This window comes from Nanorana parkeri, unplaced genomic scaffold (genome assembly GCF_000935625.1).
Source record: "Nanorana parkeri isolate BGI_ZX_2015 unplaced genomic scaffold, ASM93562v1 scaffold443, whole genome shotgun sequence".
NCBI classification, from domain to species: Eukaryota; Metazoa; Chordata; class Amphibia; order Anura; family Dicroglossidae; genus Nanorana; species Nanorana parkeri.
In genome coordinates, this window is record NW_017306711.1 from 787218 (window position 1) to 811382 (window position 24165).

Genomic DNA, 24165 nt, shown 5'->3' on the forward strand with positions numbered 1-24165 from the left:
ATATGTAGATACATTGCAGCAATATTTGGTATTGAATTTCTCATCTATAGAACACAGTGATAGAGTTCCTGTAAACTCCAACAGGAAGTGAGAGGATATCTTTCCAATGTGAGGGAAATTCCCTCTGCAGCTGGTCATACACTATGCAAATTCACACCGTGGGAGCCTCTGTTGGTACCCTTTGGCCGGCATCCCTTGATCAGATGATTGAAGGAATCAGCCAGCCGGCAGCTGCTGTCACAGTACAATAAAGACGGCAGGAGATTCCATGATCGACACTTGTAAGCGTTGATGGAGGAATCTGTTCTATTTTCTTTGTTATATATTAGTGTATGGGCAGCTTTAGACAGTTGTCACTGGAACAAGTGTCCCCATTGGAAGATGTACCTTCTATTCCTGTTCTGGTAGCAACTCAAATCTTTGGCTTTCCTCTCGCTGTCATTCCCGGTGACACCGGTGATCAGGACAATTAGAGAAGGGGGGAATCTCCTTAATGGTGACACCGCCAGCAATAAAAGCAGACAGGGGTTCCAGAATAGTGGATAGGCAACCATAACTGTAGCTGGGTGAATAGGTGGCAGTGGGGTCAGAGTTCACCTGCTCCGTACCACCCAACTGCCAGGACCAATGAAAACTCCTAGGAGCAGAAGGAGTTTCCTGTTTTCTGAAAATGGAAAATGTTGTGAATACTTTTTATTGTATTTAGCTGTATTTAGGTCATTGTGAATTTACACTAAAAAAGTTTTTCTCCCTAGGAAAGAAATTTTAGGAACATTGAACTCAAGGAAACAAAGAGTCTATAATGGTTAAAGCCGAACTCTATAAACAAACATTTCATTTTCTTTTAAATATTTTCTTCAATAGCCACAAAAGATATAAATCCACTTTGTGTGCCCCAGATACCTCTGCAAACCCAGTTACGGCCTTATAAATGTAGCAGTGACATCATCACAATACTGCACACAGCCTGTACATAGACCCGAGCTGTGGGAGGGACCCTGCAGGCCCCACCCACTACAGGCTGCCTGGAAACAACTCCAGGAGGGGGTGGAGACAAGACCAGTCACCCTGCACAAGGAGAGGGAGCAGCAGTAACTACTGCAGACAGGGTTTATTGCACAGGTCTGGAAGAATACACAAAGCACATCGATACACAAATCAGAATACACACGCCTCTTGTATTTTGAGAGTATTTGTTTATCCCAGAGTTCAGCTTTAAAATGTGCTCTGCACTCCTTGCTCCTATACTGCCATGCTGCAGCAGTTGGATGATGTACACATATAGGACAGCTGGAAGAATGGCAGTTATCCCCTGCATGATGTGTAGCAGAAATCCTGCTCTGCATACTTGTTACAGGTGTGTGATGCAGAAAATATTGAAGCCATGGGATGAGCATAGCAGTCAAGCAACTCTGCCCTTTTCTCTCTGTATAGGTTTCCCTGTAAGAATATTATGGGATGGAGGAGCATTCTCATACTGACATACAAACCCCAGGCAGGTAGTGGCATTGTATGTGCCATGTAAATAACTGTAGCTTCACTTTTCTAGGCGGATGTCTATGGCTTGTCGAAGAAGATCAACCGCACAACATTGCAGGTGGAGCGATGGTTCAGGAGGAGACGGAATGAGGACCGGCCCGCCGTGATGAAGAAATTCCAGGAATCTTGGTAAGATGATTGTTCTCTCAGCCCTTTCATTCGTGTCATGTAGCACAATGCAGAGGATGCTGCACTGGTATCACACTGAAGCTGGCCATACCCATGTGGCGGGGGGGTATTTATAAACAGTTCGCCCTGTAAGTGTCTATGAGCGTTCTTTCTGTACACATAGTGGCAAAAAGGAATGCTCTTCTTATAATTTCTTTAGATACCACACTATGCAATACCACACTATGGCCACTAGGAGGAGCATAAGAGATCAGTGCAGAACAAACGCTTTACACTTCGAGAGAATCGCAGGTCAAATGGCTCTGAGAATTGTTTATAAATGGATCTCTTGGTGTTTTTTTCTCTTCAGCTGGATGAAGAAAATGTAACAGATTCCTCCATCCAAGCTAAACAGCGTGGATGGAGGAAACCCCCCCATTCCGGGCTATTGTATTCTAACAGTGGCGTGTGTGCCGCTGCTGTTATGATAGTTGAAGAGTGACTGCAGCTGATTGGCTGCAGTCACTCTTCAGCTGACAATTTTCTGTCCGGTCCCCTGGGTTTTCAGATCGAAGGATGTCAGGTGCAATGGGGTTGACAGGAACCCCCCACTTAAATATTCCATGGTTTTAGAAGTCACTTGCGTTCTCCGGCCCACATCTGTCTGCCCGATTACATGCCGGGATTAGTGCAGCCTCCTCTCTCAGGCCTCTCGGATGTCAGAGCTGCAGGTCTCATAGACCCCAGTGCTGAGGTCTTGTCTCCGCCACCCTCTCCTCCCGACTATTCACAAAACATACAGCCCCCCCAGGCTTTGTCCCCTGAATGGCTGGGAGGAGAGGGAGGCGGAGATGGCACCTCAGCACCGGGGTCTATGAGACCTGCAGCTCCTACACCCGAGAGGCCCGGGAGACACAGAGGAAACCGTACTAATCCCTGCACAGTGGCGTAACAACCGGGGGTGCAGCAGGGGCGCGGGCCCCGGGCGAAAAGTGAAGGGGGGGTGCCGGGCGAAAATGGCACTTTCAGCTAAATGCCGAAAGTAACATTTTCCTGCCGTTTTGTCGGCGCGGCCGAACCCTGCATGTAATTGGGCAGACAGATGTAGGAAAAAAGCCGACATGACCAGAGGCGGCTTTAAGACTGTGGAATTTTGAACTGCTTCAACCCAGGTAAGGTTATTGTGTCTGGAGTTGGTCTTTAGCAGGAAGTGCCTGAACAAGGATCTTCATGGCAGGATAGCCAGGTATTACCGGTATGTAAGTGAAAGCTGCAGATTTTAAGATTGACAATTACTTTATGAATGTCTTTATATGAGGTTTGTGTGATTGGGTTTACATATACTCTAGCACAGTGGTTCTCAACCTGTGTAACCTCAGGACCCACAATTGGGTGCAATGGGCAGTGCAGACATTTACTTCTGTCTAGTTGTCTCTTTGTTTTCTATGGTTCAGCTTCTGTTAGGATAATAACTCTGTCTTTGTAGCAATCTAGAATTAGTAATACCATATGTAATTACTTCTCTGAAGTCCTACTCCTCTGCGATTGATATTTATAACACAGGTCTGTCCATGGGCCTGTAAATCCTCACTGACATTGAACTATTTGTGCTGAATGTGCGGAGTCAGTGACCACACCCCGCTGGCACAGCCAGGCCTGCAGTTGTGCCCAGCCGGTGAATCAGCACAGCTCTCCTCCGTGTGATAATGTGTTGCTGTAAATAGCTCTAGGCCTAGAAAGGAAACTCTCGATCACTAGTTTCCCCATGAGATTTTACACAGACAGCAACAGTGCATCCTGGGACTTGGTACTGGACCATTTTTACCCCGTCTCGGGCGACGCTACACTGTGGTTATGGAGATCTTTTTAACTTGTAAAACCTTTCTGAGCGATAACATTTCCACTGCTCACAATTTTCCATCACAGTACTCAGATCACCAGTGATAACAAATATGGGACTCCCTGGGGCAGTCACATATATTATTCCATATTATTATTATTATTATTAAAAGTGGTGTAGTAGTTCACACTTTTGCTCTGGATTAGGGCTGCAACTAATAATAATTTTCATAATTGATTAGTTGGCCGATTTTATTTTGTTGATTAATTGGATAAAAAAATATAAATAAATACCATCCTGAAAGGGTTGTTAAACCCTCAGCGGTTTTTGCATACACACTATATTGCCAAAGGTATTGGGACACCCCTCCAAACCATTGGATTCAGGTGTTCCAATCACCTCCATGGTCACAGGTGTATAAAATCAAGCACCTCGGCATGCAGACGCTTCTACAAACATTTGTGAAAGATTGGGTCGCTCTCAGGAGCTCAGGGAATACAAGCGTGGTACTGTGATAGGTTGCCACCTGTGCAATAAGTCCATCCGCAAAATTTCCTTGCTACTAAATATTCCGTGGTCATCTGTTAGTGGTATTATAACAAAGTGGAAGCAACTGGGAACAACAGCAACTCAGCCACAAAGTGGTAGGCCACGTAAAATGACAGAGCGGAGTCAGTGGATGCTGAAGCGCACAGTGTGCAGAAATCGGCAACTGTCTGCAGAGTCAATAGCTACAGACCTCCAAACTTCGTGTGGCCTTCAGATTGGCACAACAACAGTGCGTAGAGAACTCCATGGAATGGGTTTCCATGGCCGAGCAGCTGCATCCAAGCCTTACATCACCAAGTGCAATGCAAAGCGTTGGATGCAGTGGTGTAAAGCACGCCGCCACTGGACGCTAGAGAAGCGGAGATGTGTTCTCTGGAGTGACGAATCACACTTCTCTGTCTGGCAATCCGATGGACGTGTCTGGGTTTGGCAGCTGCCAGGAGAATGGTACTTGCCTGACTGCATTGTGCCAAGTGTAAAGTTTGGTGGAGGGGGGATTATGGTGTGGGGTTGTTTTTCAGGGATTGGGCTTGGCCCCTTAGTTCCAGTGAAGGGAACTCTTAAGGCCTCAGCATACCAAGATGTTTTGGACAATTTAATGCTCCCAACTTTGTGGGAACAGTTTGGGGATGGCCCCTTCCTGTTCCAACATGACTGCGCACCAGTGCACAAAGCAAGGTCCATAAAGACATGGATGAGCGAGTTTGGGGGTGGAGGAACTTGACTGGCCTGCGCAGAGTCATGACCTCAACCTGATAGAACACCTTTGGGATGAATTAGAGCGGAGACTGCGAGCTCGGCCTTCTCGTCCAACATCAGTACCTGACCTCACAAATGCTTTTGGAAGAATGGCCAAACATTCCCATAGACACACTCCTAAACCTTGTGGACGCCTTCCCATAGTTGAAGCTGTTATAGCGGCGAATGGTGGGCCAACTTAATATTGAACCCTACGGGCTAAGACTGGGATGCCATTAAAGTTCATGTGCATGTAAAGGCCGGCATCCCAATACTTCCATATTATTATTATTATTAAAAATCTGGCATCCTGTGGGCAGCACAGTAGTGTAGTGGTTCTCACGTTTGCTCTGGATTAGGGCTGTAACTAATAATAATTTTCATAATCGCTTAGTTGGCCGATTTATTTTTTCGATTAATTGGATTAAAAAAACAAAAAATCTTAATTTAAAATAAAATACACAAATGGAGTGTTACAAACATAAAGTTTACTAAGGAATAGTACTGATCACTGTGATGTTTGAATATTAAAGGGAACAATCAGCAAATATTTTACATATTTGCTGATCGTCCTTCAGCTCTCCTCCACAACCACCCCGTTTGGCCTCTTGACCGTTTTCTCCTCCTCACTGGGCTCCAGCAGGTGGATCAGCTCTGTGTGCCCTTTGACCCCCGCTGCCTCTACCGATAGAGGAGAGCAGCGGGGATCAAAGGGGACACAGACCGCAGCATGCAGCGGGCTCCCACCGTAGAGATGAAAGATGCATAGCCAATGGGGTCGGTGGTGGGGTGTTTGATGGAGCTCTCCTCACCATTGGGCACCAGCTGCAGGGATCTCTGTCCCCTCCAATCCCTGACGGGCGCAACGGAGAGCGGAGGGGACACAGAGAGGATGAAACACCGGCTCCCAGCGTGAAGGACAGAGCTAGGGGACCAAGACCAACTAATCGATGATCAAAATATTATTATCGATTAGTTGGTTGCAGCCTTAATCTGCAGCACTTGGGGTCCCTGGTTCAAATCCCCGTCAGGACACTAGCTGCAAGGAGTTTGCATGTTCTCCCTGTGCTTGCGTGGGTTTCTTCCCATACTCCAGACATGGCATTAGGTTAATTGGCTCCTACTTAAATCAACCCTAGTGTGTGTATGCATGCATGTGAGATAGGGACCTTAGACTGTAAGCCCCTTGAGGGCAGGAACTGATGTGAATGTACAGTATGTGAAGTGCTGTGTAAATTGATGTTATATAATGTAATAATAATAAAACAAAGATGTTTTACTTTAAGCCTGGGGAAATAAGAGGCCAATAGAAAGGAGACCAGACAATGGACAACAGTTTAACCCCTTCATGACTGAGCTTGTTTTTAGTTTCTGTTCGTAAATGACTGACACACTTTAAACTACCATGTGCTATACAGTATCTATAGAACATACTGGCTGGGAAGGCATGTTTATATAGTGAGCAGATGTCTCCTAGTGCTGGCTTCATCTTCGGGGAACAGTAGGAAGTGGCTCGGAAAATCCAACCTGACCAAACGTTTCTTGTCCCGAGATCAGTTAGCCAAGCGGTGTCTGCAAAGACCTCCCCCTAGTTGTTATTATATAAATTGCTGCATGTGGTAGGATAACAAAAATATACAACAGGAACTATGTATATTTTTGTGAAAATGCAAAAGTCTTCCACAAAATTCAGGGTGATAACTTTTTTCGATTGTCTTTAATACCAAGAAAGTTGCATTAAAGTAGAAGTCAGGGCAAAATGAATTTTAAGCCCTTCAGTGGGGCTACCCCACACACTGCAAGGGGATAAGTGCTCATTTGTTTCTAGGTGCTAAAAAAAAAAAAGGATCCTCTGAGCCAGCTTGTTCTTGGACCGGTCACTGGAGCCTCTCTCCCAAGGATCTAAGGATCCTTGAACCATCACATTCTATACAGTGTATTGGACGTGAGGACGCCGAGGGGCATACCATCGCTGCTGCGGAGGGGAAGAGAGGCTTCAGGATCTGGAGTAGCTGCAAACCAGCACCATGGTTCTTGTGAGTATAACTTTTTGTGGGACTAGCCCCACTGCAAGGGTTAAGAATAATTCTGCTCGGAGTTCTGCTTTAATGCATATTGTAGTATAGCCTCTCTGAATATCATTCTGTATGTCAAAGGAAACGACAATCTCTGTTGCCTTTTGATTTGACATCTGCTGCTTTAGGTCAGTGGGGCACACCATAAAGGGCTTGTTCACATGTAGTGCGTTGAGCTACGTTTATCAACACAAGCTCAATGCAAGGACACAGCAAGTACCGTCTATGTGCTCTTTTCACAGCTAGGCATTGCATTGGTGTGGGCTGGGGAGAAATGCACACAAAAACGAGTCACAGCGCACATTAACGCATTGCAACATGGTGCTGCGCTAAAAAATAACACAGAAGTAAAAAAAGAAAAAAGTGCTATAATGTGGTATAACAAGGCATTGCAGGGCATATTTAAGCCCTCACGGGCAGGGCCCTCCTTAACATCTTGTCTTAAATTGTATTGTGACTGTAATGTCTTCCTTATACTGTAAAGCGCTGTGTAAACTATTGGCGCTATATAAATCCTGTATAATAATAATATTTACATTGCACATGCAGTATGCATTGTGAACACGCTCTAAGGCTAAAGTAGCAAAATGTTATCCTAATGCTTTTTTGTGAGGTTGCCAAAATATAAACGGCTGTCTGGCTGATACACAGATCTGTTCTCTAGTAAGCGGCCTGTGGAGGGGTCTTGAAGGGAAGTTTTCCATTACACTAACTGACTTTAAGGGCCTCAGATTTAATGTAGTGTAATTAGAGACAGCATGAGACCTCTGGGGGCTGTAATTACCTATCACCAGGAGAGCAATCTGACGTAATTCTCCATGCAATGCTATACTTGCCAAGAGCCACTTTCATCTACTTGCATAGACAATGGGCACGTAAAGGGTTAAGTCCCCATCTGCGTATATTCCCTGTTCTAATCATCAAATTATGATATAGGGGGAATGAGAACTGATGATGTAAGTTGGTGTGCTGAGTGGTCTATATTAGTAAGGAATAAAGGGAACTGCTGCATAGATGATCCAAGATTATTACTGATTGAAACTGAGTGTATGATCCTCCAGTAATCTGCACTCCTCATCATTATAAATCTCTAGATATTCAATACAAGATTGCAGATAATTGGCAGCTTCATTTTCTCTGCTTTTCATGGGGCCACTCATACACAACCACCGGCCTCTGCTGTATTGGGAGACTTTAGGGGCATAGAATATCTAGGGGGGGTTATTCACTAAGGCAGCCGAGTGAATAACTGAGCCGTACATTGGCTAAAATCTGCTGTACATCAGCCGGCGTTCTGGGGCAAGCCCCCTTTCTCAGAACCTCAGGTGCTGAGGAAAGGGTTGTGCCCCAAAAACGCGTTAACCCAGGCAAGGTATGCAGCAAGATGGACTCATTGTTACTCTGCAGCCTTTTTTTGCCATGATCAATTTGTCCGTTTCAAGGATTGTGCATCGGTGTCTGTGTATTGAAGATCTTAGATTTACCACTTGATTGTGAGTACATTTTTTACACTCGCATCAGTCCCTGCCCTCAAGGAGCTTACAATGTAAGGTCCTTATTGTATATACATAAAGGGCCAGTTTAGTCAGGAGCCAATTAACCTTCCAGCATGTTTTTGGAGTGTGGGAGGAACCGGAAACTCACGCAAGTACAGAGAGAACATTCAAACTACGTTTAAAGTAGAACTGGAGCCAAACCTTTTTTGTTTCCTTAGTTTTGGATAGAGTAAGGGATAAAACCCCTGTCAGCTTTTTTTGCCATCTATGTCCTGTTGGAGAGATTTCCCCTCACTTCCTATCCCATAGCCATAACGGAAAGTGAGGGAAATCTCTCCAAAGTGAGGGAAATCCCTGGTGGTCAACAGAGTGACCAGAACTAATGTCCTCATTGGAAATGTTCCCATCTGTTACTGTTCTGATGACAACCCAAAATGTTCTTTCACTCTCAGTGATAACGGTCCCCAGGACAAATAGGGGGTGATTCTCCCTAAAGGGGACACGGATAGCAATACAGACCTGACAGGTGTTCTGATCCCTCTCCACTCTATCCCAAACTAATGTTTTTGGCTTCAGTTGCACTTTAAGCCTCTTTTCCTCCAGGCCCAAAGCGTGCCCCTTGGACGTAAATGAAAAGTAATTGGTTATAATGGGGAAACGCGGTGGTTCTTTCATACACTTTAATACAAGAGGTGTGCTAAATGTATCTGGAAGCATTGCAGTGTCACACATACAATGTCAGCAAAGGAGATTTTCCTCTGAACTCACACAGATTTGTTCCCTCTTCAGCTGGAGGTTCACCTTCTACCTGTGCGCTTTGATTGGAGGATACGCCATCTTGTATGATGTAAGTCACGTTTTATATCATGTTTGTCTAGACAGCACATCACCGGTGTAAGATGAAAACTGTATGCAATAAGTATGTAAACCCGATAGAAACTGTCCCATTGAATGGATTAAAGCTGAAATCCACTTTGGATTCCCTTAAATGCCTTTTTAAATGCAGATGTTACCCTTCTCGATTTGTTCTGGTGACAATTGTCACTGCTGATGTGGCAGAACTTCAATCCATGGATGGCCCTCTCAGCACCGCCGGTTCCACAAAAGACAATTTTAAATTGATTTTTATCAAAAAAGCCAGGTGGAAAATTGTTGGCCAAACAGTGACGGCAGGCGATTAGCACTGCTTAGGCTGACAGCAACAAACCAACACGGAAGGTTCCGCTATCCATGCACCGTAAATTGGGGGTAAATTGTCTTCTTAAGGTCTATGATATGAGTTGTCATTGGAGCAAGAGGTGACGAGAAATCTCCAAATGGTGACATGTTCAGGTGACAACTGTCTGAGATGGGAATTCCCTTTAATTTGGGGAGATTTCATCTCACTTCCTGTTGCCTGTTGTGGAAGGAAATCTCCCCAGCAGGACACAGAAAGCAAAACGTAACCTGATAAGGGTTTACCCCTTCCCTACATGCATACACTTCCTTATACATACATGTTAAATATTGAAAAACATTATCTGAACTCCGTGCTAAACACATATTTCCATGTCTTTCTTTTACAGAAACCCTGGTTCCATGATGTGTGGGAAGTGTGGGTGGGCTACCCAAAACAGGTGAGACACCAAAACACTGATTCTGTGTCTAGAAGTAGAATCTTGTGCCTGGCAAAAAAAAAAACCTAACACAAAGGGGGCTATTTACAAAGAATTCGCAGAGCCATTCGCCCTCTGAGAAGGTTCATTCTGTGTGAATAGAGGCAAAATTAAACGTCCCTAGCATATTTTCTTTTCAGGTCGAATATAATGTAATACCACATCATGGCCACTAGATGTAATTGAGGAGCATAGGGAGTATTTATTTCCAAAGCTCCATATAGTGGCCATAATGTTGTATTACATTCGTGCCAAAATGTAACGGGTGTCTAAGGTATCCCAAAACAACAAAGTTTCCCTACGTTATGTTATAAAACATTTATTTTTACCCATATTTTTGGTAAAACATAAAAGTCGGGGTCAGGTCGGGTAAATAGACACCAAACATGTCAAGCCTTAAAATTGCGTGCGCCCTCAAAACAGCAAAAAACGGCCACACTGAAAATTGCCCATAGGCAACGCTTTTACTGCTCATCGATGTAACATGTGCGGCACAATAGGCGCAATCGTCGTTTTCGCATGTAGGCGCACCCGACGCATCTCTGCGTGTGTATGTGGGGGGTGGGGACTTAAACAAATTTTTTTTTTCTTTTTTCATTTTTTTTATGCTTTATTTTTTTTAATGATTCTTTAATTTAACACACATATATACACATTAGATAGATAGATGGATAGATAGATATGTGTGTGGAACATGTGTTTGTGATGATTGTGGTTGCCACATATAAGTTACCTATGTGTTTTGCATTTGTCAGGAGGTGCTGCAGTCCCAGTACTGGTACTATGTGATGGAGCTGAGCTTTTACTGGTCCTTGCTGTTCAGTGTTGCCTTTGATGTCAGAAGAAAGGTGAGAGACGAGGTTTTCATTCCAGACATTGCTCTCCTATACGGTTAGGTGTCTCTGTGGCTTTAGTATTGTAGTAAATTTGATCATAACAGACGTGGTTTTGTCATTTAAGCAGATACCAAAAATGTCCAGCCCCAAACCTGTGTGTGGCCACCAAACTGCGGAAAATGACAGTACTCAAGATTATCAATAGGTGACGCTGCTTGAAATGCCATTAGAGCTCATCAGCTTAGAGTTACCTGTAAGGCCCCATTCACACCTAGGCGATTTGTCGCAGCTGATTCAGCGCAACAAAACGCTCAACCCCAGGAATCCCATTCTTTTCTATGGCCCCTGTTCACACCTTTTGCGTTTTGTTGCATACATTATGTCACGCAAAATAGTACTTGAGCTACTTTGGGGCAGATTTCAGCGCATTTTGTCCCTATGAACTCAATAGAAAAAGCTTGAAAACACGGGTTGTGATTATTTTTGCGTGCGTTTTATGCGCATTTTGCTCACAAAACGAGCGACTTAACATACGCGCGTAAATCACACACAAAAACCACGCAAACAACTCTGTGTGTAATAGGTGTTGCTTAGTTGTGAATGCAGCCTACATGAGACCTAGAATTATTTCTCACTTCAGCGTGTGCAGTGATACCCCGTATATGTTGTGCAATCGATTACATACGCATTTGCATTCAGATGTGTGTTTGCGTTGGGAGACAAGGATGCTTACATTTTTCTTTTTTGTTATTTTTTATTTTCCACACTTTTTTTTCACGTTACTTTATTGCTGAGTGATAGTATCGGGTACGTTTTTTTGGGAGGCATCAAGGATCTATTAGACCCCCTAATGTCTCCCCTGCCCACTGCTCCAGGCAAACAAGCCTATATTGTGCTCAGTCAGAAGTTTAACCAGCTTTTCAGCCTGGATTCCAACAGCTCTGAACCTGGAAACTCTCAGAGCTGAGCCCTTCCTGATTCACACACTGCAGAAGATATCCGGGGAAGGATGTTCCTCGGTCTCAGTCCACTCTCCATCCTTTCTGTGTTTGTTGTGGTCCTGGGCTCCAGGGAGGTTTCTTTTGAGATTTCCCCTGTGTGGATTCCTGGACAGGAAGTGAGGAGAACCTCTCCAGTGGGACACAGACTTTATTACGTTCAAGTAGAGTGGGAAAAAATTAGAGATCCAAATTTTTCTCTCTTTTTCCAAGTTGGGAAGATTCCGTAATGGAGGTTCATCCCTCTCCCCTCTAAATGACGTGGTTGTTTTACTGGTGATCCCGCTTATAAATGAACATATAACCCATGTGGGAATACAAAACTTTTGCACAACTGCTTCACCTGAAATATTACCACAGCTTACAGTCATTTCTTCCTGCAGGATTTCAATGTACAGGTTGTTCATCACTGTGCCACCATCTTCCTGCTGAACTTTTCCTGGTGCGTCAAGTATATTCGAGTGGGCACGCTGACCATGTTGGTGCATGATGTCTCCGACATCTTGCTGGAGGTACGGTGCAGAATGAAACGTAAAATAAATGGCTCTCTTATAGCGGAGCACAGGCAAACCGCTAAATACACACATGAAATACATAGAAGGGAGATGATTTACTGCCATAGGTATCACCATCCAGTTCTAGTGGCTGGGCAGGTGACCTGGCTTTCTCTGCTGCAGTTGAGTAACACTTCCAGGTCTTGTCCCTCCCCCAGCCTGTGACTGGAGGAGCAGCAAAGTGATGAGCTCAGTTACTTGTATCAGCATGTTCCTTTTTAACACATTTATAAACCGAGAATAAGGGCGCCACACCAATAGGGTATAGAGTCAAATGAGATCTTTAATTGCTTCAAATTGGGGTAACATAAAAAAAAAGACAATGCATTTTGGATACCCAAGCACCCCCCCTTGATAAGGGCTTACGGCCCATTTACACCGAGGTCATGTGTTACACTACTTTTTTCAACAACACCACACAGTATTGCGGTACTGCGTCTTGCAAAGTGGTCCATCACATTGCGGGCAGGAGGTGCATTTGGGGTGCCATTCAAACGAATGGCAATGCAATCCACCTCCTGCATTGTTAACAAACTGTAGGTGCGTTACTTGCATGGAACCATGCGCTTAATACATGGCCCTGGTGTGCACAGGCCCTGCAAGGTTGTAAAAGCTGAGATTGCAGGACTTGAAAAATGTTTAGCTTGGAAGCTCTCATGAGCAGGGCCCTCCTAATACCTTTGTATGGCACTGTATTGTAACCATTCTGTCTCCCTTTATTTTCTAAAGGGCTGCACAAACTATAGGTGCTTTATAAATGCTGTATAATAATAATAATATTTATCATTTATCAGTGGAATACTAGCAATGTTGGATTTCTTCCAGTTAAGGAGCTTCAGGGGAATATTGTATGTGGGTGTAAGCTGTTTTATTTCAAGTTACCTCAATTACAAATCTTTTTATAATGGTCTTGCACAAGACTGCGGTGCCCTTGTTACTCTATTTCTGGATTCCACCCAGGACTCCCCTTCAGGTTCCCTGGCTTATGAGAGCTGCCTAACCAGAGCTAGAGGGCTTGATGAGTTGACTTTGATAATATTAGATCCATGTACTACAATATTCAGCACCTGATATCCACATCTTTCACCTTGTTAGCACATGAGCAATGCAGCACAACTGACTTGCTTCTTGTCTTTGCTCTGCTGCACAACTACAAGTGTCTAATGCCAAGTAAAATTTAGGTACTTATTCTCTTTACATTTTTTTTTTTTGGTTCAATATATTTTTATTTCAATAAACATACTTATACATTCTTTATAAAAAAAAAGAGGAAAAATACATTTAAACATCATAACTCCCAAATAACATTACTATGTATCTCTCCAAATATTAGTCTTCTCTTTATCTTTCATTCAACCAAACAATATTCTAACTTGACTATATTAATTTTCTCATCTTCCATTTCTTCTCCTATACACTCATCTAACATTTATTAACATTTATTCTAATATCACATCATATTCTAAAAAGAGAGGGGGGAACATGATCACCAAGTGAGTCCGTGTAGTCCTTTCCATGTTAAAGGCTCTACCCGGTCCTAGGACTATATTACTCTCTTAACCCTTTCATAATTCTTCACTCTCCCCTGCTTAAGTGTTTTCTCCTATATGTGTAATCTACTCAAGAGTACATTTTCCCCGTTTAGCCCCTTATCCATCCCCTTGACTTTCCACCTAACTAAATTTAAAAAAATCCTAAAAATGTGTAGCCTTTTCCCCGTTTTCCCTTCTGAAATACATTAACTTTCCCTAGTGATAACTTCGTGTTAGTTTCCCTTCCGTGTCCTCTATCCGAGGTCAACCCCTTATTTGTGTTCCAAAGATATATGAATAAATAAATATGCATCTCACCCTACGTGCGAACTCTCCTATATATGTGTTACTTTAATGTGTTATTCCTTATTTTTTCCTTATCCCCCCCCCTTAACCTTTTATCTCACTTGTATTATATCATTATCCTCCCTCTCTCCCACTACTGTCCACAATCTTCACCTTACTTCCAGACATACAGGTCAAATGCTTATAATAGAGAAAAAAGAAACCTAAAATACAGAGAAGAGGTATCCAAATATTGCTTAATTATCTATACCTCTCAAGAATTTATCTTCATGTTAGATGACTCTTATGCTACCTTTTGGCTTTAAGGGGATCCCCCTCAAAGTCCTGACCCTTCTCTTTCTTTACATACCCTTTTCCTAAATACCTCTGTCTGGCTGAATAACTCCCACTTCTCCCATGTATTCTCATGTATATCTAGCTTCCTGGTATCTTTTGCACTCAATTCCTCCATATATCTTATTTCCTCTAGTATTTTTCTCTTTACATTTTAAACTATATTTAATAATATATTAATGACCTGAGAGTTGCCTTCATTTGTGTCTTTTGTATCTGCCTGAAGTTCAGCCATAAGGCCTTCTGTGAGCACAGACAAATGACTAATGGTTGCTGTATCGGCACTAATCTTCACGTATGCATTTCTTTTTTCCTAGGCTGCTAAAATGTGCAGCTATGCTGAGTGGAAGAAGTCATGTCATGTGCTTTTTGGTGTGTTCGCCCTGGTGTTTGCTGTCAGCCGACTCGTCATCTTCCCTTTTTGGTAAGTTGGTAATAAAGAAAATGCATATTTTATTTTTTAGTGTGCGCCCAAGTGCAGGATGTGCAGGTTCTGGTGTGCGTGTGACAGCATGTAATTGTGTACGGCCACACCCTCAGGACCTGTCCCTTCCAGGATTGGCTCTTTTTACGAGCACGCACATTGCATGGACTTGTACGCACATCTGAATGAGCCCTAATAGTTAATGTCAATGGCTCAAAAGCTGTAAAAGGAAAGCATTTGTGGAGGCAATTAAAGATAGTGGTAGATCTCAGTCGCTCTATGGTTTACCTTATTTTAGCAGATTCAGATTGCTTATAGCAGGGGTAGCCAAACTCCGGCCCTCCAGCTGTGGTGAAACTACAAATCCCATAATCCTTCTCTCTCCGGGAGTCATGTCTGTGGCTGTGAGAATCTTGCAATGCCTCATGGGATTTGTAGTTCCACCACCGTTGGAGGGCCGGCGTTTGGCTACCCCCGGCTTATATATTTAAGAGGATGGTTAGCTGCTCTCAGCCAGCCCCCACATAAACCCGAATGCCAGTCTCTGCTAGCCTGTCCAATCATTTCCATTGACAGTGCTTCGTCTGTGGGCGCCTGCTGAACTAATACACTGAGATCATTGCCTGATGGGGCTGTTCTCGGTTTGTCATTTCACATCTGTGGGTAGCCATACAGTGCACATACTCCGCAAGCAACATATCAGATTAGAGCAGATCTCTTGCTATAATGAGAGGATGTAGGGACATCCTTATGTAACTGTCATTCTTGTTATGGAACATGTTATGTTGCCTGTTATAGCTGCACGGCTAGAAAACTAACCAGTATGGAAATTTGATGTAGCAGGCTCTGATATCATTTAGCACCCCAAGATAACACTGCCATACTGTGGATATTTATACAAATGTATTTGTTGCTAGAACAATGAATTGTAATCAGTAAAAAAGGGGTATGGTGATCCGCACAACTGCCAACATCACACAATGGATTGGAAAATGTTCAGAGTTGTGTTGTAGGCAGGTACAAATCACCATAGAATATAGTAGTGAGATTCACTGCTCATACACCTCTGCTACTGAATCTGTATGACACCTTCCACAGCCTAACCATCTGACATTGGCCCCACAGACAAAAGAGTGGAGATTAACATTACCCATTGATCTCTTCTAGCCAGGTCCAACCTAGGTCTGAATGCAGAGATACCTTTGTTTAAATACTTTTATTAGTTTAGATCATTTTGGTTTCCTTGTTTATATAGGACATTTGGGTCATACATGGCCCATGTAGGCTAAATGACTAATTCTGTTTATGAGCCACATTCTCCCCATCTACCCACTGATACTCTCTGTTCATCTGTCGGGGCACTTAGATATACCCAGTACTTCCCGGTACAGCTGGCATATGTGACCCCCTTACCTTACTCCCAGGATATAGTCATTGAACAGCTTATTGGCAGGTCTGAACACTGTCACATAGGAAGGGGAGAAAGGTCAGTAACCCTGTGTAAGGTATAACATGCTGCTTACATTGGGACTAGACCCAGTGTTGTGACAGACAAATGCTGGGGAGCATGGTGAAGGTATCAGTGGGTGGGTAGGAGCCCTCCATGAGAAAAGGGACAAATTCTCTTAAAGCCGAGGAATTTCAATGTGCTCCAACATTTTAGAGGTAAATAAACTATATTTTTCTTATTTTTCAGGATTATTTATGCCACGACAGTCTATCCCTTGTATTACTGCCCACGATTTTTCCTCTACTACTTCTTCAACATGGTCATGTTTGTGCTGCAGTTCCTTCATATATACTGGGCATACCTCATCTACAGGATGGTGCGAAAGATGATTTCTGGAAATGTAAGTTTTACAACAATCATCTCAATGGAATTAGGATAACATGCAGTGAAGTATATACTGAGTATATAGTATATACTGAGAATGGCCAACAACTAGAATAATTTACAAGCAGCTATTAAATGGGTTTTCCTTTCTCAGTGAAATGAATGTGGAATTTATGAAAATAATTGTTCAACAAATTTATTTGTAAAACTCATGATCGGGAGGAGTAAAGAGACACTTTCACGTCTATTTTCAGGCTACTACTGATCTATCGATGCAATGCTAGGCTTACTTCATACTTCTTGCAGACATTAGGGGTGTATGTTACACTCCGGGCAAAATTATCATTTACACACCGCACTGGGTGTCACCTGCACACAACATCCAGCTTCTGGGTACTGAAGAGAGGGAGAGATGCAACTCGAGCAGTGCAGAGCTCTGGTCTCATCACCCACCCCTCCTCACTATCCTCCATTCCCAAAATGTCACTCTGTGATTGGAGAATCAGAGATGATGCACATCGACGACCCTTTCCTTTCCATGTACATAACTCAAAGCCTCTTCATACATACACAGCCAAAACAAAGGTACTTGCCTCTCATCTCAAAAAAACAAATCAAAGCCTCTCAACCTCTTATCCCAATAATCAGGCTGAAACTGTGGTGATCAGCGTAAGTCTCTGCCGGACCCCATAAAGTGCATTGTAGAAAACCGGCACACGAAGAGGATCCACTTGATGCAAACGTTATTACTTAAGTGATTAAAAACAGCTAACGCATTTCAGCCCTATACATGGGCCTTCAGCATAGAAATGATAGGCTATGCTGAAGGCCCATGTATAGGGCTGAAATGCGTTAGTTTTGTTTGATTGCTGTTTTTAATGCCTTAAGTAATAACGTTTGTATCGAGTGGATCCTCTTCGTGTGCCGGTTTTCTACCATGTACTTGCCTCTCAGCTCACCGTTGCCTTAAAGAACACATGCATTGCTTTGCAGTACTCTGCGATAACTTGAGACAGGTAAGATTTTTGACCCGTCAACAAAAAGCTCACACTAAAACATGCACATAAGTGTAAGGGGCCCTTAACGGCAGAACAGTTTTTCACTGTGAGTGGAGAGCTCCTTCTAAACTGGCAACCATGTTTTTTTCTGTGTCCACATCACACATACCATTATCACTATTGAGCCCGAACATAGTTTCAGGTCAGACGTGGCCAGTATATGTTGTAGTACTTTTGGGTTGTGGCCAGTTGACTGATGTTTTAGCATTTATGATGCAGATCATTTTATATTTCATGCTAATAAATGAACTGACGTCCTGTTTCCAGCTTAGCATCATCCACTTTATTACAAAACACTATATTGTCCCCTTACATTTTATTCAGGAGAACAGATTATACATAGCTCACATGGGAGTCCAGTATGTCTCAATAAAGTTCATACTCATTTTTCCATTTGTCTGTTTAACTTTTAACATAAAGGGGAAGAAGAAGAAAGAAATAAGAAATACAATACATTTACAAATACCCTTTAAATGAGCAAGTCAGACGATATGCCATAAATGTAATCCTTTACAAATCAATTTAGGTTATCGCCATGCCTTTTCCACAGTTTGGCATTTTACTCTGTGTATGAATAAAGCCATTTTACACTAATTGCAGGCACTGAAATTGTATATTTACCCTCCTGTTGGGGCCAATTTTCAGCACCCCCTGCATGCTCTGGCATCCACAGGCTTATCCTATTGCTCTTTGTGTGTGTGCCAAGTTAAGGATTTGCAAGCTGAGTTTTGCAGTAAGCCACAAAGCTCGCACAAGCCAAGCAGTGCCTGCAGGAAACTTACTAGCGCACAGAGAGGAACAAAGGAATGTTCTGCACTAAGCAGAATGCTTTGTGGGAATGTGCTGCTCATGTGCAGAAGCCAAATTTTAGAAACAAGTTATTTGTGCGAGTGAATACACGTCGGCTCTCAAAACTAGCTTGTGTAACATATAATGAGGCTAAAAGCATAGATTTGATTGGGCTGATACTCTTTTGAAGGGTAAGACATTGTTATGCTTTTCTTACGTATGCATTAAAGTGACACTGTACTCAAGAGTTAAATCTTAAAAATGTGTGTTCCATGGTCCCTGTCTGTGTTGTAAAGTATCCACGGCTCCAAGCTCACTCCTGTGATGGGACTACAATCCTAATACAAATTAGTAAACTAAACGTGAGCTTGTAGTCCATCACAGGAGTGAGCTTGGAGCGGTAGCTACTTTACACCACACACAGGGACCATGGGGAACAAAAGTAGCCACCCTCCAGAAGGAAGGACAGAGTCAGCACCGATTCAGAAATGATTGGAGGATATACAGCCGAGTGATACACAAATAAGATAAATTTTTATTAATAGTTTGGGTACTTGAATGCATTTTTAAGATTGAACTCCTGAGTTTAGTGTCTCTTTAAATCTCCCAAACCAAAGGGAGATAAGCAGTAGGCAACTAAAGGTGTTATATAGTTATATAGCTCCCGAGTAGCCATGAAGCATGGACAGCCCCAATATACTGTATAAATAGTGACTACTGTTGACTCATCCCTATGATTATTCTTATTCAGGACTTGTATAGCGCCAACAGTTTGCTCAGAGCTTTACAAAATGCAGGGAGACAATACAGTTAACAATATAATTTCAGTACAGGAAGTAGGAGGGCCCTGCTCATGAGAGCTTACAATCTAGTAGGAGGGGCAAGTGATACAAAAGGTAATAACTGTGTGGGATGATTTAATGGAAGAAGTGAAAAGATGGTTATATGGAGGTGGAATAGGCCTTCCTGAAGAGATGAGTTTTTAAGGATCGCCTAAAGGTGGACAGCTTATGAGAGAAGCGGACAGATTGGGGTAGGTAGTTCCAGAGGATGGGAGACACTCTGGGAAAATCCAGGATGCGATGAAGGTGACGAGAGCTGGAGAGCAGGAGGTCTTGGAAGGAGCGGAGGGGGCGGTTTGGATGATATTTTGAGATAAGGTCGGTGATGTAGGTTGGGGACGAGTTGTAGATAGCTTTGTAGGTTATTGTTAGTATTTTGAATTTTAGATGTTGGGGAAGTGGGAGTCAGTGGAACGATTAGCGGGGATGGGGGGTGGCGGACGCTGATTGGTTGGTTGGTTGGTTAGGTGGATGAGTCTGGCAACAACATTCATGATAGACTGAAGGGGGGATATCCTGTTTAGTGGTAGGCCAACAAGGAGGGAGCTACAGTAGTCGAGAGATTACAAGGGAGTGAATTAGAAGCTTTGTGGTGTCATTTGTTAAAAAGGGGCGAATTTTGGAAATGTTACAGAGGTTGAGTTGGCAAGATTTAGACAGAGATTGGACGTTGGGCTAATAGGAGAGCTCAAAATCAAGGATTACGCCAAGCACTGTGGTTTGAGGGGAGGGGTTGATAGTAGTGCTGTTAATTGTGATAGAGAAGTCCGGGGAGGGGACACGGAGAGGAGGAAATATTATAAGCTCAGTTTTGTACATATTTAGTTTGAGGAAGTGGTGTGACTTCCATGTTGATATGCCAGTGAGTAGATTAGTGATTGCTGAGGAGATAGAAGGGGTGAACTGAGGGGTGGAGAGAGATTTTTGGGTGTCATCAGTATTGGAAGCTATCAACTGACCCAGGGAGAAGGTGTAGATGGAGACTAGAAGGGGCCCAAGGATAGAGCCTTGAGGGACCCCCACAGAGAGAGGAAGAGGAGAGGAGGAACTAGTGTTATATTGACACTGAAGGTATGCTGGGATAGGTAGGAGGTGAACCATGAGAGAACAGAGTCTTGGAGGCCAAGGGATTGGAGTTTATTGAGGAGGAGCGGGTGGTCAACTGTATCAAAAGCAGCAGAAAGGTCCAAAAGTATGAGTATAGAGTAGTGACCATTGGTGTTAACAGTTAGTAGATCATTAGTAAGTTTTAGTATGATGGACTGTCCAACTGACTAGTAATGAGCATAGATGAGCCTGGGCTTGGTGGAAACTCAGTGCGCCTCAGTTCACCCAAGCCCTCTTAAAGCTATGATCACCCACCCTCCCTGGCCCAATCAGTTGCAGAGAGGTGCATTCGCCATCCCGCAACTACACATCACAAAAGGGCACTGAATTCTGCCACAACTGTCGCCACTGGATGGGCAGGGAGGGGGAAGATTTGAGTGGGCTTAGGTGAACTCAGACGAACTGGATTCACACCAAGCCCAGGCTCATCACTAGAGGTGGATGGGGCAGGGCCACCCGCAGCTTCAGAGCTGAAATTGCTATTTTCATATGTCATTGTGTGTGAAGGCTCCTTTACATGCCTGCTATACATATCTGCCTTTGCAGTAAATACAGATTCACTCTACGACATTTTACATTATTATTATACAGGATTTATATAGCGCCAATAGTTTGCGCAGCGCTTTACAATATAAGGAAGACATTACAATCACAATACAATACAAGACAAGATGGTAAGGAGGGCCCTGTCCGTGAGGGCTTACAATCTAAAAGACATGTCTCTGTGATATATTTGCACGATTCCTGTCTTGTTTATTTTTATTTTATAGACCGGATGATTCTCTTCACGAAGCAGTAGAGTCAGCAACCATAGCAAATGGCTCCAGAAATAAGATCAGTTAGCCATATAGTCTAAACACGCTGATAGACTTGCACGCAGTCAGAGCAGCGGAGCTCATATAAATAATAGGCAAATATGGTTGTCCCCTCTCTATATATACATTTGCAATACAAACAGAAGCAATATTTCTAACACTCTCTGAAATGATTTACACATTGCAGATTATATTACCATGCATGTGTAAAAAAAACACTAACAAATGTTCTTCTAGAATAGTCACAAGTGCAGCATTAGGTGTGTGTTGTGTTGCCCAGCCATGTCTCAGCTGTCTTCAGTATTCCATACAACTTCTCTAGTTTATTCCCAAGTTTCTTTCCTCTAAAGATGACCTGCTACAGTTTTTGTCCACCCTATAACAAGTGCTTTAAAAGAACAATTTGGCCTTCCGTAGTACTCACAGTGGCTGTTAGAAGAGAACCTGTCATTATTGGGCTTATTCATTTATTACAGGTATTTGTATAGTGCCGATAATATACACAGTTAAACATTCACATCAGCCCCTGGCCCCAAGGAGCTTACAATCTGAGGTCCCTATCTCACATACAGGGCCAATATACCTACCGGCATGTCTTTGGAGTGTGGGAAGAAACCCAAACAAGAACAAGAAGAATATTCAAACTCCATGCACATAGTGTCCTGACCAGGATTTGAATCAGGGACCCAGTGCTGCCAGCTTAGGCAGAGTTGTAGTAGAGGATTACTTCTATTGTTTATAGTTCTCTTTATATACCTTTTACCTTTTCTAAGCCTGGCACTGTAGAAGGAATATCAGTGGCTTAGAGGTTATCTCAAAATTAAGAGTTCCTGCCATTGCCTAACCTCCCAAACAGCACATTTAGATACTGGGAGACCATGGGGTTGATTTACTAAAGGTATATAAGCTGTTCACTTTGCAAAGGAATATTGTCTTAGCTTAGTAAATGAGGGTAAGCTCTGTTGTTTTTCATCATCCAATTCATGTGCAAACAAAAATACTGTTTATTTTCTTTGCATGTGATTGGGTATTTGTAAAGTGAATTTTCACCACCAAAATCCCCTGCAAAGTGAACAGTCTACTTGGCCTTAGTAAATCAGCTCCAATGTGTGAGGTCAGGGAGCTGATAGGCCAACACTTCAGGTGACTTGTACATTTTAACCTAAATGCCCAGACTAAGTTTAGCAACATCAGTATGTGCCAGCTGACAATATTCCTACTAATACTAATACACTGTTAACCAGCCAAAGTGGAGTCAAATCTCATGTTATCACATACTGCTGATCACTCAGTTCCTGATCATCTCCCTGCAGAGAGCCGTGACTGACGGCCACTGTCCTTCCTTCTGGAGGGTGGCTACTTGTGTTCCCCATGGTCCCTGTGTGTGATGTAAAGTAGTCACCACTCCAAGATCACTCCCGCCATTGACTACAATCTCATGCTTAGTTTACTAATTTGTATTGAGATTGTAGTCCAGGGATGTCCAAACTCCGGCCCTCCAGTTGTGGGGAAACTACAAATCCCATGAAGCATCTCTCTCCGGGAGTCATGTCTGTGAGAATCTTGCAAAGCGTCATGAGATTTGTAGTTCCACCACAGCTGGAGGGCCGCAGTTTGGACATTTCTGAGTCCATCACAGGAGCAAGCTTGGAGCGGTTGCTACTTTATAACACACACAGGGACCATGGGGAACAAAAGTAGCCACCCCCCCAGAAGGAAGGACAGCGTCAGCACCAATTCAGAGATGATTTGAGGATCTGCAGCCGATTGATACATAATGTTACATTTTTATTAATAATGAAGATACTTGAAAGCATTTTTAAGATGTAACTCCTGTCACTTTAGGTTCAGTGGTTCTTAAATTTATATATACTGTATAGTTGGTGTTTGCATATATAAACTGTATCTGTTCTCTCTGTAGATGTCTGGTGATGATCGCAGCGATAACGAAGAAGAAGAAGACAGTGAGGAGAATGAGGACCAGCCATTAACCAATGGGGAAGGCAAGAAGCCCATAGTAAATGGCCAACATGACCGCTAATTGCCAACGTCGCTGTGTGCATTTGTGCCTTCACCCCTGATGTACAGAGAAAGGGTTAAACAAGAACTTGGTTATCTGCATTGGGTTTCCAGACAGACACTAAGCAGGGGAGAGGGGCAGGGGGCTGCAGCTGGAGAAGCACTATACATCAGGAGGTGTATGGTCCTGATGGGACCAACTGTGTTTCAGAGGCAGCACAGCCAACTTCCAGTCTCACCCATAAACTAATACACAATAAATAAGTAAATTAAAAAAGCTTGCTCTGCGTGCATGAGGCAGCAAATAAACAATAAAACCTTTTGTTCTGCTACAGAGAAAGAAGAACAAATTATTACGGCCTCCTCTGGAAATACAAAGGGTTAATTTAAAGAGTGTGTGTGTCTGTGTGTGTGTGTGCGGGGAGATGTTAACAAGATAATCTAGTTCCTTACTGCTTCCTGGACTGTTTGAACTGGTGTGTGATTACATCTGGTACCAACCATGGCTTACACAAGAAACACAAAAGAAGTGTTTGGATATCTTCTGTCGCCTGGGGGTGAACACAAAAACAAAGCTGTCCCAAAATGCACCGGGGACGCAGCGACAGCCACGACCTGTTAACGAGTCACAGATTCTTCTTCCATGCCTCGAGGGGTTAACTCGGCAGTGTCCTGAAAATGATGACACTGACTCCGCCTCCTCCTTGGCTCTATTTAT

General features: G+C 43.2%; 1 protein-coding gene across 1 annotated transcript in view; it reads left to right on the forward strand.

The window, feature by feature from the left end:
• CERS3 (ceramide synthase 3) overlaps positions 1-23782 on the forward strand; it is a 119867-nt gene extending 96085 nt beyond the window's left edge. Inside the window, exons 4-11 of the mRNA XM_018560258.1 lie at positions 1550-1668; positions 9135-9192; positions 9911-9961; positions 10756-10848; positions 12218-12346; positions 14877-14983; positions 16680-16833; positions 23350-23782. Of these exons, the coding sequence (XP_018415760.1) occupies positions 1550-1668; positions 9135-9192; positions 9911-9961; positions 10756-10848; positions 12218-12346; positions 14877-14983; positions 16680-16833; positions 23350-23469 (831 nt within the window). The 3' untranslated portion in view covers positions 23470-23782. The remainder of the gene's footprint in view (positions 1-1549; positions 1669-9134; positions 9193-9910; positions 9962-10755; positions 10849-12217; positions 12347-14876; positions 14984-16679; positions 16834-23349) is intronic.
• Positions 23783-24165: the final 383 nt, after the last annotated feature.